The 17,409-nt window shown below is 36.8% G+C and overlaps 1 protein-coding gene across 1 annotated transcript in view; it reads left to right on the forward strand.

The window, feature by feature from the left end:
- Window positions 1–17,409, forward strand: part of LOC120738575 (inactive N-acetylated-alpha-linked acidic dipeptidase-like protein 2) — a 466,433-nt gene that overhangs the window by 166,091 nt on the left and 282,933 nt on the right. Inside the window, exons 4-6 of the mRNA XM_040039869.1 lie at window positions 2,370–2,546; window positions 4,171–4,348; window positions 6,481–6,642. Coding sequence (XP_039895803.1) covers window positions 2,378–2,546; window positions 4,171–4,348; window positions 6,481–6,642 — 509 coding nt within the window. The 5' untranslated portion in view covers window positions 2,370–2,377. The remainder of the gene's footprint in view (window positions 1–2,369; window positions 2,547–4,170; window positions 4,349–6,480; window positions 6,643–17,409) is intronic.

Below are 17,409 nucleotides of genomic sequence, written 5' to 3' on the forward strand. Positions count from 1 at the left end.
CTCTCTTATTCATCTATAAACACTCTGTTCTTTCCTTGCTTCCTGTTTTCAACTATGTTTCTTTGTATCTCAGCCACTGCTTTTGTACCATTTTCACTGTATCCGTCTTCTCTCTTCTCTAAAACTCTTCATGTAATTGTCACACTCACATGTCTCCTCTCTATCTAAATCCCACTTTGTAATCACTAAAAAAGAAACCGATGCAGTGTCTAAACAGGGACAATTCAGATCTGTAATCGATTCACAGCTCCTCTGAGCTATAAAACGATAAAATCACAGTCATTAGTATAACCAACAATTGTTGTGTTCTTTTGTTATTTTGGTTTTTAGGGTAAGTGCAATAATTGCCTCTACTAATACAAAGAAAGGAAAAAAACACAAAATATACTGTTCTTTATATGTTTGTTGATTTACTTGTAGTTATTATTGGCATTGTTAATACTGACTGTTATACTATATACATGTAGTCATATGTCTGGTGACGATAAACATAGCAGTCAATCACGGAGGCTTATCTTGTATATATCTGTATATTGCATTGTAAAACTTGAAAAATAAATACAAAAGATTTTATTTGTTGAGATGTTTGTTAAGATGAGGTCAAATGTCATCTGGCTTTATCTCTGTGAGTAGCATCATGCATCCTTAGCATGGCTTTAACTCACACCGGGCACATTTCTGATGTTTGTTCTGTGCATATTTTTTTCCTTTTTTTTCCTGACTCCGACTTCCTGCCCCTTTTTATTTATTCTCTTCAGCTTGATAAAATTGTGTACAGAAAGAGGTCCAGCATCACTGTTTAGCAACGCTGAATGGGGAACCCCTTCTGGGACACATCCACACCCAATGTTTGTCTGGAGCAACTCTTGAAAGGGGGTTAAAGTAACCACAGTTGTAAGCCCATTCAATTGCTAATAATAATTTTTAAATTAAATGGCCTAGTGTAAAGAATACTTAAGGACAAGTAACATTACAGTATAAAAAGGCTTAAGATAAGTACAATTACACAAAGAATGACTGTAGTAATGAGAAGAGTTGTAACTTATTCGCAACCAATTTACTTGCTACTTCAAACGCGCATCACTGACTTTCAACATGATTTTCTTTTTGTGTCCTTTCTTCTTTCGTTTTTCTTTGAACCAGTTAGTATTGAATAAACTGCCAAGTATGAACTGGTCAATGTACGCAGAATAAGGGCCAGTAAGTTTGACAGCCAGTCTGGTGCTGTTCTTTATTTATTCTCTCTCTCTCTCTCTCTCTCTCTCTCTTTTTTATCCTACCACAAGCGGTTATTGATTGGGCAGTTCATTTGCCCATTCATGGTGGACTTTGATGGAATAGCGTATAAAAAGCACTGTTAAATTTGATGACATGCTGAGACACTAGCTGGGAGATTTTATAAACCTGATCTTCACTCAGATAACACAGACACATACACAAACAGACGCGCAGTCAATGCATGCATGTGATACCAGCCACACTGAGATTTAATGATGCTGTTAAGGAGCTGTATTGAACCCAGAGTTGGTTTTACTGGCCAAAACACAACCAACACGTATACTATCCTACAGTCTCGACAAATTCTGCATGCACAAACACAAACTTGCACACACACACACACACTTACATTTACTTAGATCCACTACTTAACTTGCCTTAACAGCTTGTAACCGGCCTTCTCTCTGTCATTTTAATGTGTATAAATGAATCGCAGCCCCCTGTGGTGCTTTTACTCTCCATAATTGTGTGCTGAGAGGCTCTGGTCAGTCACTTAACCCAAGCAGCTTTTAACCACATTTATCAAATTTTATTCTTTGTCCCACACGAATGTAACATCCATTACCTTAAGCCAAATGAGGCAGTTTTAATCCGACCCAGGTGGTGGACTTTCATTGCACACTGCCTGGCTTACTTCCAAATAAGTCTCAGTAGACACTGCGTATGTCAACATATGCAATATGCTATCATTGTCTAAAATGGACTGCTCTAAGGTTCTGCTTACTTTTTTGGTCATTAAAAGTTGTTGCAACCATTGTATATGTTTTTCCCTTTTTATTTTTACTTTCAGATAATGAGAGGAGATGATGCTTTTAAGGAAGGCTGATCTATTATTCTCTATTTCAGCTGAAGCAAGTGATTTATAGCTCACATTCATAGCGGTATTAAATATAAGAAAAGGCAAAAGAATGAAAGTCCTGTGATCTCAATAACAAATAACATGGAAACATTTGCACCCAGGGTTGTACGAGGATTTGTTTCCTTCATGAAACAATTTTTTTTTTTATAGCATCAGAAACATTTCTTAGTCATTCGAAACTTGTTATTATATAAAATAAAATCAGTTTCAATTATTTGCATGTGTGTTTCAGGTAAGATAATGGCATATAGGAAGGTGTGTGATGCCCAGGGTGGTCCGCTGGTCGGTGAGGTTCTGCACTGCTCTGGAGGTCTAGACCTTGACTGGGATCTGGACAAGGAAGAGCTGCAGGAACCGGGGCCAAGCATGGACCGCATGCAGATGCAACATATAGACTGCCAGAGATCAGGTGAGGTTTGATTTCATTTCATTTGCAATTCCCTTTAATACTTTCTGCTTGATAAGATATCTGCTAATGGTTTTAAAACCTTATAAGTACCCTAAAGCAAAACTTGAGTTTCTAAGCTTTGAATGTCTCCGTTTAAGTTCAGTATAAGCAAAAGCTCTCTATTGTATGCCTTCTGAAGCAAGTAGGCTAATCAGTTTAACGACTGAAAACCAAATATTGATTATTTTGTCTGTTTTCTCCTAATTACAGTAAAAGGTACATATTAGAAAGTTATAACCCAATCCAATCTGCCTGTGGTTAAAAAGACTGAGTTTCAAATTCTTTTCAGTATGATAGGCTTTATTATTGCCTGAGATTAATTCCATGATGATGTGCTAATATGCTCACAATGGTTATTTATTTGACATTAGTTCAGCATGTTAGCATTTACCTCCCTAAACTGAGTTTGATGTAATGTTATGGTTTTGGCAGAGAAAACAAACAAACTAACTAACTAACTGAACCCTTTTAATCTCATGACTGATTGATTAATTGATACTTTTATTTTGAACATGTAAATATAACTAAAATGATAATTCATAACTATATACAAGTCTACACACATACAATACACTCATAAAACACTTTTACAAACCAAAACGAGCTACATTTTTACATTGGCCTATAAACCCTGTGATTAAGACCCCACTAAATATATGTGCCTTGTAAAAATGATCTCTTTATATTTGTTTTTTAAACTGAGTTGTGTTTGAAATTATATCCATGTAACGAATACTCTAAGGAGCTTGGAAAGAAAAGCGGCTGGATTTCTTTAAGTTGCTTGAAGACGTTTCCCCTCTCATCCGAGAAGCTTCTTCAGTTCTAAGGTCAAATGGTGGAGAGTCCCAGATTTAAGCCCTGTGGGAGTATCCCCCCACGAGGTACAGTGGACCACCTAGTGATCCTCTACCTAATCACATGAGCCAAGGTGTTAAAACGGGTGTAGGTCACAATCAGCCAAAGTTCCGGGTGAGCTCATTGTGAAACCTAGCCCCACCCTATCATGTGATTTCCTGAGGTCAGATGGCCCAGGATGTGAGTGGCCGTTAAGGCATCTGGGAAGGGATCTCAAAACTGGATTATAGATGGCAGAAAGTTGATGTCGTAAGCCACCGCCTCTGTTCAAAGATGGTCATGCACAGTGGACATAGATGGCTTCTTTCACTCCTCTTTCAAACCATCTGTCCTCTCTGTCCAAAATGTGAACATTGGTATCCTCGAAAGAGTGTCCTTTGTCCTTTAGATGCGGATGGACAGCCAAGTCTTGTCCTGTGGAGGTGGCTCTTCTATGTTGTGCCATGCGTTTATGAAGTGTAACAAATACCTTAATGAATACTTTCAGCTTGGGTTACTCTCGCCTTGATCAACATAAATGAAGGCAAGGCTTCATTAGAATACAATTATACTGCTCCATCACAGAGGGACACATTTTCTATATTCGTGCTGTTTATTGTTTTTAATCTTATGAAGTTATGTAGCGTTGTACTTTTTTTTAACTTCATCTTTACAATTGTTCCACACACGAACTCCTGTGACAGTAATGCTGTAATGTTGACTTTAATTGTGTTCAATGCTATAATTTCAGGGTGTTCAGACCCTGGTCCTGACCCTGACCCTGAACTGATGGAACCCATCCAGCCCTCTGTATCAGTTTCACCACATGGACGATTTGAACGACTTCAAGAAGATCCCAACTACATCTCCCACTTCACCAGGGCTCCTGGACATAAAGGACAAAGACGGCTGCACTGTTTCCTAGTCAAGTAATTCAAGAAGCACTGAACCTGCCCATACTCACCTTTGTAGAATTTCTTTCACTTTTGAACTTAGATCATATTGACAGTTTATGCATTACAATGATGTAGCAGATGATAATGAATAAAATATAGGAGTTTAAATATGGGAACAAATAAGACTGGAAAATAGAACCATGAAGCTATAAAATAAATATGGTGTAATTTCAGAATGGATGCGATTGCGTTTCTTGGTTATTACAACATACTTTTGCTCTATATCCTGCCTTTGACAAAACTTTGCAATAGCATTATTATAATTTTAAAAAAAAAACAAATGAGCAAGGAAAGAGTAGCAATGCAATTTTGGAGTGAGTTAAATTTTAACCCATGCAGTCAAATTTTATCGTTTAAACTTTGTGGACAAGGCATTCAGGGCCTTCATTTGCTAGAAGGTAATGAAAACACTGGTCCAGGAAACATTTTTTTCCTCTTGTCTAACTTATGAGATCAACCTTTGCATTACTCCATAAAAAAACACTGTCCATTTCCCTAACCCTTAAAAAAGTGTCAACCACTTCTTAGTTTCCCTGTCCCTTCAAACAAACTGAAATCAGCTGCAAAAAATGCAAATAACAGCACAATTGGAACCATAATGTAATTACTGATTTTAGTAGAGTAATGCACTGTTACATTACTGCGTTACTGATAAATGTAATGTCATTACATTATTCTTATTGCATCTTTGGTATCCGTTGCACCCAACACTGATGACATTTATCTGTTTTTATTATATGACTCTTGCCATTCGTGTCTATACCAATGAATATTTGTTCCCTGCATATTAATTGAATTGAAAGTGGAACTAAAAAAGTCCTTGTCCTTTTTCCTCTCACTGCTGACGCTAAACATCATCTAATCTGAATGTTTCACTGAATTTACTTCTTCCTCTCGCTCCTTCTTCCATGTCTAATTATTACATACTGTATCTATATTACCCTACTCAGTGCCATTAATGTACTATACGAGAAAGTTTGGGAATGGTCCCTGTGTTCTTAGACGTCCTGTAATTGACAGCACCTGCTAGAATGCCTTTTGAATATTAAACTTTACATTATGTGCAAGCATTGTTTTACTTTTAAGACTCTCAACTTAGTTAGATGACTCTATTGATCTGTATTTCCTCAAGACAACAGTAAGTTTATGAGGAGTACTTATGACCAGAGTTATCAGTTGTTACTTTCATTTTTTTGTTATAATGTTTCGTAATAAATGTTTGGTGGTTCTGAAATAAACAAGCTGCCAAATAAGACCGAATTTTATGTACAAATAAACCATTGTTTCAACTCATTTAGGGACTTACAGGGGGGTGTGAGCAATGCACTTTTCTCCAAATTGTGTTTCCAACTTCTTCATCTAATCTTCGATGTCAGAAGCACATATTACCATACAAATATATCCAAATGTGTTTTTTAAATCAAGAAGATAATAAGTCTTAGAAAGTGTACTACAATGAGATTTTCAGCAATATAGTTAATATGATTAAAAGCAAGAAGAAGTCTGCGTTATAAAGGACTGACTTCGGTTGCAGGACTGATCGAGTCCGGCATATGCAAAACACAGGCTGTTTAATGTTGTTAAATAGTCAGCACTGATTTTTTAAATTTGTTTGTTAATGAACAAAAAATTATTCTCAGTGTTTAAAAAAATAATCAAACAAAAAAAAATCCACTTTATATTGGCATGTATGTAGGTGTAGATCTCAATTTAGTGTATGGATATTCTACAGCAGTTCTTTACCTAGGTCTCAGATAGATTAAGAAGGGTAAACTAATTATCTGGATAATAAATAATATATGAAGCCAAAACTAAATATGCATCAGATAGGCTGTGAACATCAGATAACACCTTAAGCAGCTGCAAGCTTTGGTTGTCTTTAGAAATGAAGGTATTTACATTTTGTAAACATAACAGATTTTTTTCAGTATGACTCAGGGATAGGCCAAGATCAAAAAGATATATACATTCCTAGCCACAGCCAGATGATACTGATTATTTCATTATACAAATATATCTAATACATCTTAATAGCATCTTTGATTGCTTATATAATAGAATAACTTTAACATTAATATGTGATTGCTCCCTTCTCTTCTTTGTAGATACTTCCTGGCAGGGGTGGCTCTTTTTGTCCTTGGTGCCCTGATTGGTTGGTTTACTCACACATCTACTATCAAATCACCTGTTCTGCCACCCGACAGCTCCGACCTGCTGGAGGAGTTGTTAAAAGGAATCACCGCTGACAAGATAGATGCCCTTCAAAAGTAAGCCCCCAGTTTCAAAATTTACATTGCCCTTCTTGAATTAAACGCTTTTCTTTGAAACCACTCTTTCAAAAACACTATTCAGCTCAGTAAGGTTTATGTACAGACTAATTGCGTTATCAATGGTGTTATCATAAAGGGAAAGCAATATGGCTATGATGGAGTAGGGCCGAATGATTTTTTTTAAAAGAAGTAACACAGGTGGACAGAGAGGAAGTCTCTGTCTACCCGTCTGAGGCCCCCTAAGTTCACTATTATTTTCACTTGTTACCTTCTAGCCAGACACTGATCTATTTATAGCCAAAGAAGAAAGAAAAGATCCAGAGATAGCAGAAAGAGAGAAAGGGGAGAAAATGAGAGATAAAAAAGTAGCAGGTAACAAATCTTTTTTTCTTTTTTTAATTTATTTATTTTTCTAATACTGATACAAACCTCCAACCTGAACGTTGTTTTCTCCAAGCCAAAGGATCACAGGATGCCTGGGTGTATGTGTCTGTGTGAGATAACAGGCTTTGCCACTGAACTGAAACAATCATGTCACCATGGTTTCTCTGTGAGTTTTCCATGCTTTTTATAATTTATTTTCTCACATTTATATTTCATGGTGCCAGAAACACCCCCATCCAACCTTCCATAACCACCAAAGCTACCCACACACACACTTACACACTACATCTCTACCATCTGTGTGAATGATAAAGTTTTTCTCTATCGCAGTTATCAGTGAATTTAAATGGTTATTTGTTGCTCCTGTCAGTCCTTCATGGAAGAGTTTGTCATTTATTATAACTAAGAACATCAACACATATGACTAATGTTTTAGATAGGTGAAACATGAAATTAGAGGAGTGGTCTGCATTAAAAAAAAATGGTGCTAAAATAGAAGTACATACGTCATTGTCTTTGTAGACATTATGGACACCCAGCTTTGTGAACACAATAACTCGAGAACAGGACCACACAGGATTTTCAAATTGGTAATATTAATAATAGCATCTGATAAAAATGTCACAAAAGTTAGAATTTTGGCTACCATTACCTCATGGTAAGGTCAGAGGTCAAGTTTTCTGAAAACTGAATCCGATCACTAGAGAAGGAAGTCTTCTAGGACATACCCTAACTGGATCATCTAGAAAGATGAGAGGTAGCACTAGCGGCAGTTTTTTTTTTTTTTTTTTTTTTGCCGGGGGGGGGGGGGGGGTTGTGACAAACAACCCTAAAACTAGCCCTCACATATCAAATCCTCTCAGTTTCCATTAAGGATATATTTAGGCTTTCTTTAATAATGGGAAAAACAGTTTGTTGGGATGCTGTGAAAAAAATCAGAATGCAGTTTAAAACAAAAGAAAGAAGGCAGAAAGAATTATCTATATGAAATATTACAAGGGTAAGGTAAAGGTGGCAAAGCTAAACACAATGCATGCAAATTTTATTATTTAGTTCCAATGTACAGCACTTTGCATCAGCTGTGGTTGTTTTAAAGTGCTTTATAAATAAAGATGATGATGATTGCAATTTTAGAAATAGTAATGCATGTGTGGTAAATGAATTGATTCCTTTATAGCACTTTTGTACTCTTCCAGAGCGCTTTATACAACATTCACCCATTCACACCAGCACTGTTTCCCACCTAAGCTTAAGTGCTTTCTATCTAACATTCACACACATTCATACTCTGATTGATACATCAGAGAGAAAGTTGAGGTTAGTATCTTGCCCAAGGATATTTGGCATGTAGACTGGAGCAGCCATGGACTGAACCACCAACCTTCTGATTAGATTATGCTCTACCTCTTGAGCTACAGATGGGGCAATTGCGTCTCAAGAGCTGGCAGTTCGACCACCGGCTCCGACAGTCTCGGTCGTTGTGTCCTTGGGCAAGACACTTAACCCGTTGCTGGTGGTGGTCAGAGGGCCCGGTGGCGCCAGTGTCCAGCAGCCTCGCCTCTGTCAGTGCGCCCCAGGGCAGCTGTGGCTGCAATGTAGCTTGCCATCACCAGTGTGTGAATGTGTGTGTGTGAATGGGTGGATGGCTGTATGTAGTGTAAAGTGCTTTGGGGTCCATAGGGACTAAGTAAAGCGCTATACAAATACAGACCATTTTACAGATACCCCTGTATCAATAGTATATGTATGAATAAAAGCAGACCTCAACATAGAACAACAGAAACTTGTGTAGACAAACAGCAGGTCCCTGTGCCATCATCCTTCTTTCTCTGGTTCAAATTTGCAAATACATCAGGACTTTTCCCTGGATCCAGTCCAATAGATGTGGTTAGCCACAAATAAATGATAAATTATTGTAGCAAATATTCTTAATCATTTTCTCTTGTTTCTCTATAATTTTACTTCAACAATCCTTCACATTTACATTAACAACTTCAAGGCTATTATTGAAAAAGCTTCACAGTTAAAGGTGAAATGTGATCATTACTACACTTTGAAGGGGGCAGTATGTAGTTTTATATTGGCATTCATTGAAACTGATGGCATTTAGGGTTTCTCCAGTCATCTCCGTCATCAATTACGATAATTATTCTATATTCACAATCATATGTTATGATAAAAATCTGTTATTTATGGACTCTTTACATATAGATAGATACTTTAGGTATCTATAGTTTGGTTCAGTGGATATTCCCATATTTGCTTAACCTAGAGTCTGATCATTCTTTTTTTACTATTTACTTTATAAGGCACAGAAAACTGTGAAAAAAAGCTATCTGACTTTGTGTTGAGTCTGGGATAGCAAAACTAAGACGGGAGCAGACAAAGCAAAAGAGACACATGAAAGGACTTCTGAAGACAGAGAAAGATGTAAGAGGAAAAAGGGGAGTCTAAGGAGATGATGGCAGAAGGGGAGCGTATTTAAACAGCTTTGCTTGACTAGACAGGGGAAATATCTTCGTGTGAATTAATTACTGTTTGGTTTGCAGGATTCTCCCACATTGAGTGATTATTACATTTGCATGAATAGCTCCCATATTCAACAAATAACAATCAGTGTACATATTGTTTGGAATTGTGACTGTCTTTGCACAAACTAATTAAGTCCCCTTTTGTTTATTATATAATATTTCCAATCTTTGGCCTTGTTTCTTAGCAAAATAGGGGGTGTCACAGCAGAAGAGAACAGACTTTTTTTTTCCAAGCTTGTCACTGTAGAAAGTTTATGCAACCAATTCTTTTTCAATTTACACTTCAAAGAGGTGTGTAAGCAAGCAGAGCTACTTTGAGAGAAAATGGATTAAGTTCAACTCCTTAGAAGATGGGCTGTCACTGCTAGTATCTTTGCCTGTCTAATACTTATATCTCTCCTGCTAATTATACTCCTGTAATAAATTTTTGAGCTATATGGAAGTACATTTTTTGGTTGTTGCTTTTCTGCATAGAGGTCTGCACATATCTCAAATGTGAACAACTGCCTGTGGTTTAAGTTTTTAGAGATTTTAGGAGTAAATTATGACTGCAATCACTGCAAATTCCGGTTTGGTGATATGATCAGATGGAAAATCTTTATCTAGCTGATTTAGTCTTATCTAGATGATATAGATCTTGCTGTGCTAGCACCAGAACAAGCAGTAACATACATCACAAGCTATTAACCCAAAAGTGAATTAAAAAAAAAAAAAAAGCTTAAAAGTGGACTTTTAAGCTTTGTGGAAAACTGCAATTTTAGATAACTAGCTAGCAGATGATGGCTGTTAAAACAGTGAATCTGTCTCTATTTAGCTCCATCTACTATTTTGTGTGAGTTTTTTTTTTTTTTTTTTTTTTTTACCTCTAACCACTTGAATGTCTCTAAACGTCATTAACTTTTTATGGGCATTTGGTCACACATTGCTGTGCATTGCTTCCAGTGTTGACACGGCTTCACAACTTATGAGGCCGTAAATCTTTTTAGGATTTAACCAAAATCTCACAGAGCAGGCACTTCCCTTACCAAAGCCAATGCCCATTTTTGCACTTTCTTTAGAAAAACAACCCCTCATCTTCAGCTGCCTGTAATAACTGCCTCTAAATAAGAAAATTTAGATGAGTTTGTTTGTGTGTAGCAGACATGCTTTAGATGGGTGTTTCGTGTACAGTCACGATCCTGCTGTGTTGCAGTGTGACCCATCATCTATAGGTTCTCATCCATCTTGACATCACTGCAGCTCATTTCACTGATTACTTCATCTCTTCATTAAAGTTAAGTTAATCACTGAAATCAGTTGCTTTAGTGACTGATTGCAGAGGCTCTCTGGCCATGATAGCACAGTAACCTTTCTATAATTAAGCTTTTTTTACTGCGTTTCTACTCTTTATAATTATGTGTATGCGCACAAGTCCACATGAGTGAATTGATGATTGTAGGCAGAACCGAGGAGATTGTGCTACCAGAATAGAATTTTGCAGACATTGAGGACAGCTGCAAGTACCTTGGAATCCTATAGGGAAATGGGAACCATAAAAAGGCCAGTAAGAAAACCACAACCACCAAATATCTGCAGAGTGAGTCAAGGCCTCAGAAGTCAGCTGATTCCCATTCGGCAGTGCCTAGGGCAATCAGCACCTGGTCATCATATACCCTGCTGGACTAATCAGTTGGCCAAAGGAGGAGGTGGATGCCACTGACATCAAGACAAGAAAGCTCCTTACCATGCATGGCATGTCGCACTGGCAGACTTAACAAGTGGCTGATATCAAGAAATCCTACCAATGGCTGGACTGAAAGACAGCACAGAGGCGCTAATCATGGCAGCACAGGAACAAGCTCTAAGGACAAGTTCAGTAGAGGGTGAGGTCTACCACACCAGGCAGGACCCCAGGTACAGGCTGTGCAAAGATGCCCCTGAGCCAATCCAGCACATAACAGCAGGGTGCAAGATGGTAGCAGGCAGGGGATACATGGAACGCCACAACCAAGTGGCCGGTGTTGTATACAGAAACATCTGTGCCTGGAAGTACCAAGGTGAAAATGGGATACATCCCTAGGGTGGTTGAGAATGACAAAGCTTATGGTTTCTGAAAATTGATGTTGTTTTAAGTCATATTCACACAGACATATAGAATATTCCAAGTAATATTCCATGTCAAAAGGCGTGTGTGTGTGCAGTATCCTAACTTGAAATGCAGCCCTTATCAAAATAACACTGAGCAACATGACAGCCATATCAATAACACTGTGTTTGGTGTTTCCAATAACATCAGACTGTAAATGGTAAATATGAAGTAGAATAAATGAATACAAATCCACAGCACAAGTAAGACCGCATCCAAACTGAGACATTATATAATTTGCAGTAGTTCCATTTAGATTATTCCAATGTTCAGTGCCAGGGTTTTGTGTTGAAATATAGACATATTTTATTTTCATGAATGTGATTTCTTGCTCATATAAAGCAATCAAGGGAAGCACAGAGGAGCAAAATACAGTAAGAGGGGAATGAAGGAAACAAATGAAGATGGAAAGGGTAAGCAGTCAACAGTGTGAATAAAAGGAGAGGGAAAGAAAAAAGAGGCCATATTTGACAATGACACAAAAACATTGTGTTGATATAGTCTAACATGGTGTTTGCTGAAAAAAAAGAACACGAGAACAAGAAATAAGTTTAAAGGTACTACAGATATTCTTTTTTTAAAATTTCTTCATGTAAATTTTTAACGATGATAAATGTGTGACAATGGGGGAGGAGACATTTTTAAAGTCATTTTTTAAATAAAATAAGCTTATTTTCCTGATATGGAGATGGATGAATGATTATACAGGGATAAAAATATGAGATAAATGGACTTAATGTATTCCTATGCCACAACTAGTTCTTACAATCATGAAGAAATATTCTATATTGTAATGGCAATAAAGTGAATGAGAGAATAAAGGGAAATGTTTAAATTGCACTGAGATTGACTTGGGTTGCTGTGGGGCCCTGAAACTAAAATTAGCTGTGCTGCTTTAAAACCAAGGTTGAGAATAGATTTAATATATGTTTTAACATTTATTTGTTTTACACAAATTTAAATAAACATATTTACTGCCTTGCTTCACATTCACTCTACATGCACTTCTGTCCAGAAGGTATGGCATCTCAGTATTCAGTATCAGTATCTCAATACAGTATTACAGTATTGTGTGTAGTCCAGAGAGCGAAGGCAGCTGAAATTAATTACAATGCAACTTTTACACTATTTTTTTTTTTTTGCTCTAAGATAAGCATTTCTCCAGTTTATGCAAGTCTTTCTGTGTCTTGGATAGATCAAAAAGAATGGAAAGAGAAAGGCCTGACACACAAAGGCCTATAAACCTAACAGTTACCCTCTGACAGCCTCTGGTTGCTAACAAAAAATGTTTATGAATGGTTTGCAAAAGTTGCAGGGTGTTACTAGGGGAGATCAGTTGCAAAAGGTGCTGCACCAAACCTTTCCTTGTGAAGAAATACTAAGTTTTTCTTTGTGACAGACAGCCTGGTGGCTGGTGACCAGTCTATGGCCTGTGTGACTGGGCCAAAATCTCAACAGCACCGATAAATAACAGTGGGAGTCATTTTTGGAACTGAGAAGAGCATACCTGTTCTCAAAAGACATACAAGTCTTCTATGGTGCAGAAAACTGAACCCGTCTGATCGGCCATAAGTTCTCATCTACCGATGCTGCTTGGAGAGGTTTCCTAAGTATTATGTTTGAAAGAGAACAAGAGACACTTGAAATCTAAATATTGTGATAATAATAATACAGATATTCTTAAGAAAATATGAATATAATCTGACATTTGGGCTGCTGCATTTCTACTTATTTCATCTCTTCATATTTAAGTCAGCTGGTAAAGCATAAGTCCTGAAATCAAGCCTTAGTTAAAATTTATGAAAAGTCCGGCCATCAGCATAATGTAAGATATAGTTTGTGTATCCCAGCTTAAACTTAGAAGAAATAGCAACTAACAGCAGGAGTACATAAGAAACTGTGAGAAAGTGATGATACTGTTTTTTGCTGAGAGTGCATTTCTGTTGCTCAGTTAAAGCTCTGCTTCATTACGAGAACACACACTCTCTAAGATCTGTGGTTATGGAGCATTAGGTGCCGGTGATATGTCATGTGTCACTGTTGTTTATGGATATGCAGTATATTTGTGATCACAGACTTTGTTTTGTGATGGCAAGGGTTGATCTCCACTTTATGTCCAAATTGATGTGAATAAGAAACCATATAACACTTCAAAATCATATTGATTGATTGCTTTTACAGTGTTTTAGGAATAACAAACTCAAAAATTTAAAAATTTAAATGTGCCACATAACCAGATTAAGAAGTCTATTACCATTTTGTCTTAAAATTATTTTAAAACTTATGCAGCAGCACAGTGCTCTGAACTACTGCGCACCTTTCTGTGTTTCTTCTGCCTTTTTGTTGCGACTTCCTGCAACGCACTAAACACCTTCCGTCGTCAGGAACTGACCTCAGCCTGAAACCGGACTTTATTTGGGATCGGACAGTATCCTACCCAAGATTGCGATACCACTGGGCACTCCGTAGGTTATTGCCGGGAATAGCAAGTGATGCAGACAGTGCAGGGAGTGGAAACAAAAGGGGGGATACATTCACTTAATTTCAATATTTTCCTTTTCTTTATAGTTCGAGAAGATCATATTTTTATAACTCTTTTTGAACAGTTTTATGTTTGGACATTGCTTTAATTCCATATTCAGACCGTTCCACAGTTTCACTCCATGAACAGAAACACAAAAGCTTTTTCTTGTAGTACGTACCTTCCCTGATTTGAAGTTACAAAAACCCCTTAAATTATAACTTCCTTCTTTCAAAAACAACATACTCTGAATATTACCTGGCAGTTCTTTATTTTTTGCTTTGAATAGAATTTGTGCTGTTTGGAATTTCACTAGATCGTCAATTTTCAATATTTCAGACTGCAAAAATAGTGAGTTTGTATGTTCCCTATAACCTGCATTGTGGATGATTCAAATCGCTTTTTTTTTTTGAAGAATAAAAAGTGAATGTAATGTGGTTTTATAGTTGTTGCCCCAGACCTCTGCACAATAGCTTAAGTATGGTGAAACCAGTGAACAGTATAGAATATGAAGTGATGTTCTGTCGAATACCTGCTTTGCCTTGTTTAGTATTGCAATGCTTTGTGATACTTTGGAATGAATATATCTTAACATTGTAATGGCTGTAAAGCCAATCGTGCTCCTTTGCCTTTGGGGAGCAAATTACACCTTTGTTTGGATTTGTTCATAAAGAGGAAACTAACTATAAAATTTTGCAAAAACAAGGCACAGAAGTAAATAAGAAGATTGTAGTTGCGACAATCTAGACTAACCAACATTAGCTTCTATCCCAGTAAGTTGATTTTGTTCATTTAGATGCAGTTTTCAGTGGGAGAAATGTTTTGCCACTTGGATGAACAAAATCAACTTTCTGGGATTTCCTTACCTGAATGATTGAGCATCCATCGGGACATTACCTTTTCAGTTTTGGTGTATGTTCCCTGGTGAGCACAGATGGAATATAACCACCTGTTTTGTCAAATTCTGGCCGTTGAAGCTTAAATAATATGAAATGTACTGTGGCTGTTGGATTCTAGAAGTATGTATTCTTAAAATAATATACTGAGAAGAAGATTTTTATTTAAAAGCAAATCCTTTTTACCAGCCTCACACGGATGCATAACAATCATCAAAAGACAGATTACACTGTTACACAAATTTTTGTCCTTCCAAATATAGAGACTTCTTGTATACCCTGTGATAGATTAGTATTAGCCCTTCAGTTGACTGGCAACATGTAGAGGGTGTACCCCATCCTTTGGAGCTAATCTTATATGATTTTAATGAATCAGTTTCACAGTTCAATTCAATTTTATTTATGTAGCACACAACAGCAACAGGCAACATGACACTTTTTATACTGTAAGGTAAAGACCCTACAATAATAATAACAGAAAAAATCCCAATATGTAAATGACCCTCATGATCAAGCATTTGGTTTTGAATGATACTGCAAGTGTAAGTACATTTGTACAGTAGAGAGATTTGACCCTCTTGTTTTGTATTTGTGTGTTCTTTTCTTTATTTTCTGTAATAATGTAACATATTACAAAGTAATATTATAATGTAAGTTTGATCAAGCTGTGTTGATGTCAAAAAGCAGCAACAAATACCATAGTTACAAGGCAACGAAATGCAGTTTGCATCCATCCAGAAGTGCTTTAGCCATAATATAGATATATTACAAAATATATATTAGCGATAATATAGATATATTACAGAAATGGGCCTGTTATAGGTATGAAGGTACAAAATATGGGTCTATTATGGGTATGTTACAATGTACACAATATGAAGGTATGTTATGAATATGCTATAACTATAAGTATGTACAGGCTGTAGTGGGTGTACAAGCTATGTACAGGCTATGAACAGGATATAAATATGAAAACTATATAATAGAAATATGAAATATAAAGCTATACAGAAATATGAACTATGCAAGTTATAAACAGTTGTAAACAGTAGAATTATAATTATCGTATTGTACTGAATGATTGTCTATACAGCATTTACAGTTGTGCAGTTAAGATAAGTGAAATATGTGGATAATTTCTTCAGAGGCTGTAAAGTGCTAGTGGTTGTGAGTGATGGTTCAGTCCATGTTAGTATTGTGTGTATGAGGGTACAGTTGTCCATTTGTTTGTTTTTGTCAAGTGTGTGTGTGTAGGTGGTTGTGTGTGTGTTCAGTTCATGAGATTAATGTGGGTCAGGTGTCAGGAGGCAGAGTTCAGGAGTCTGACAGCCGTAGGGAAGAAGCTGTTCCGGTACCTGGTGGTCTTAAATGCAAAGCTAGTGGGAAAAAAACAGTAAGAAAAGATTAGAACCACATCAATATTCCAGACGTTTACTTGACTTGATGCTATACTCTGATTAAAAGGTGTTCCTTTAAGTTTTTTGGCCAGTGCATTGTCTTTGGTTTGATTTTCGTTTTGATCCCATATATCACTGAGAGTATTTTTAAAATAATTGTAATGATACATTTGAGCATTAAAAAACTGCTCTTAAATGTATGTAAATATCTCTAGATGTAAGTGTAGTTGGAAGAACAAAAAAGGAACCAAGAACACCGTTTACAGCCAAGTCTATTAACACTCTTGTTCTACCACTTTTGAAATGTTGTGTAACAGAATATTTTCCGATCCGAGGCTCTGGATCTGATCCAGGGATACAATTTGTTACAAAGCCAAAAGGCACTGACGGCAGTGTTTTTTTCTTCTTCTCATGGTTCTCCTTTCTCTGTCTTTCTCTGTCTGCACTTTGCTTTTCACTCTTTCCGACTCACACACGGACACAAATAAGCGTACGTACAGAATGTGCATAGACATGTTTAAATTGGTTTTCACAAACCAGTACCTAGAGTTTCACACTCTAACAGTTTTGGGCGCAATTAATTGCATCGTTCTTTCAGTGCGAGTTACTGTGCTCTTCATCCAATGCTATGTTTTACAATTTCAGTAGGGGTAATAACACATGAATGAATAAGACACACTAAATCATGTGTTGATTGTCTTTTGCTTTGGGGTCATAGGAAGGCGAGTTCCGTAAAATGGTGGGAGGGAGGAAATACATTATTATTTAAAAAGTGTGTATCTTTTATGATGATTATGTAGACACATTTAAGACAGTAAGTTTCCTGGAAGGCAATCTGCTCCTTTGTTTATGTTAGGGTATAACATCAGGGAGGTACATCTGGACAGAATTATAAAACACTATACGCAAT

Source organism: Simochromis diagramma, unplaced genomic scaffold (assembly GCF_900408965.1).
Source record: "Simochromis diagramma unplaced genomic scaffold, fSimDia1.1 OVJJ01000026.1, whole genome shotgun sequence".
In the NCBI taxonomy this organism is placed as follows: Eukaryota; Metazoa; Chordata; class Actinopteri; order Cichliformes; family Cichlidae; genus Simochromis; species Simochromis diagramma.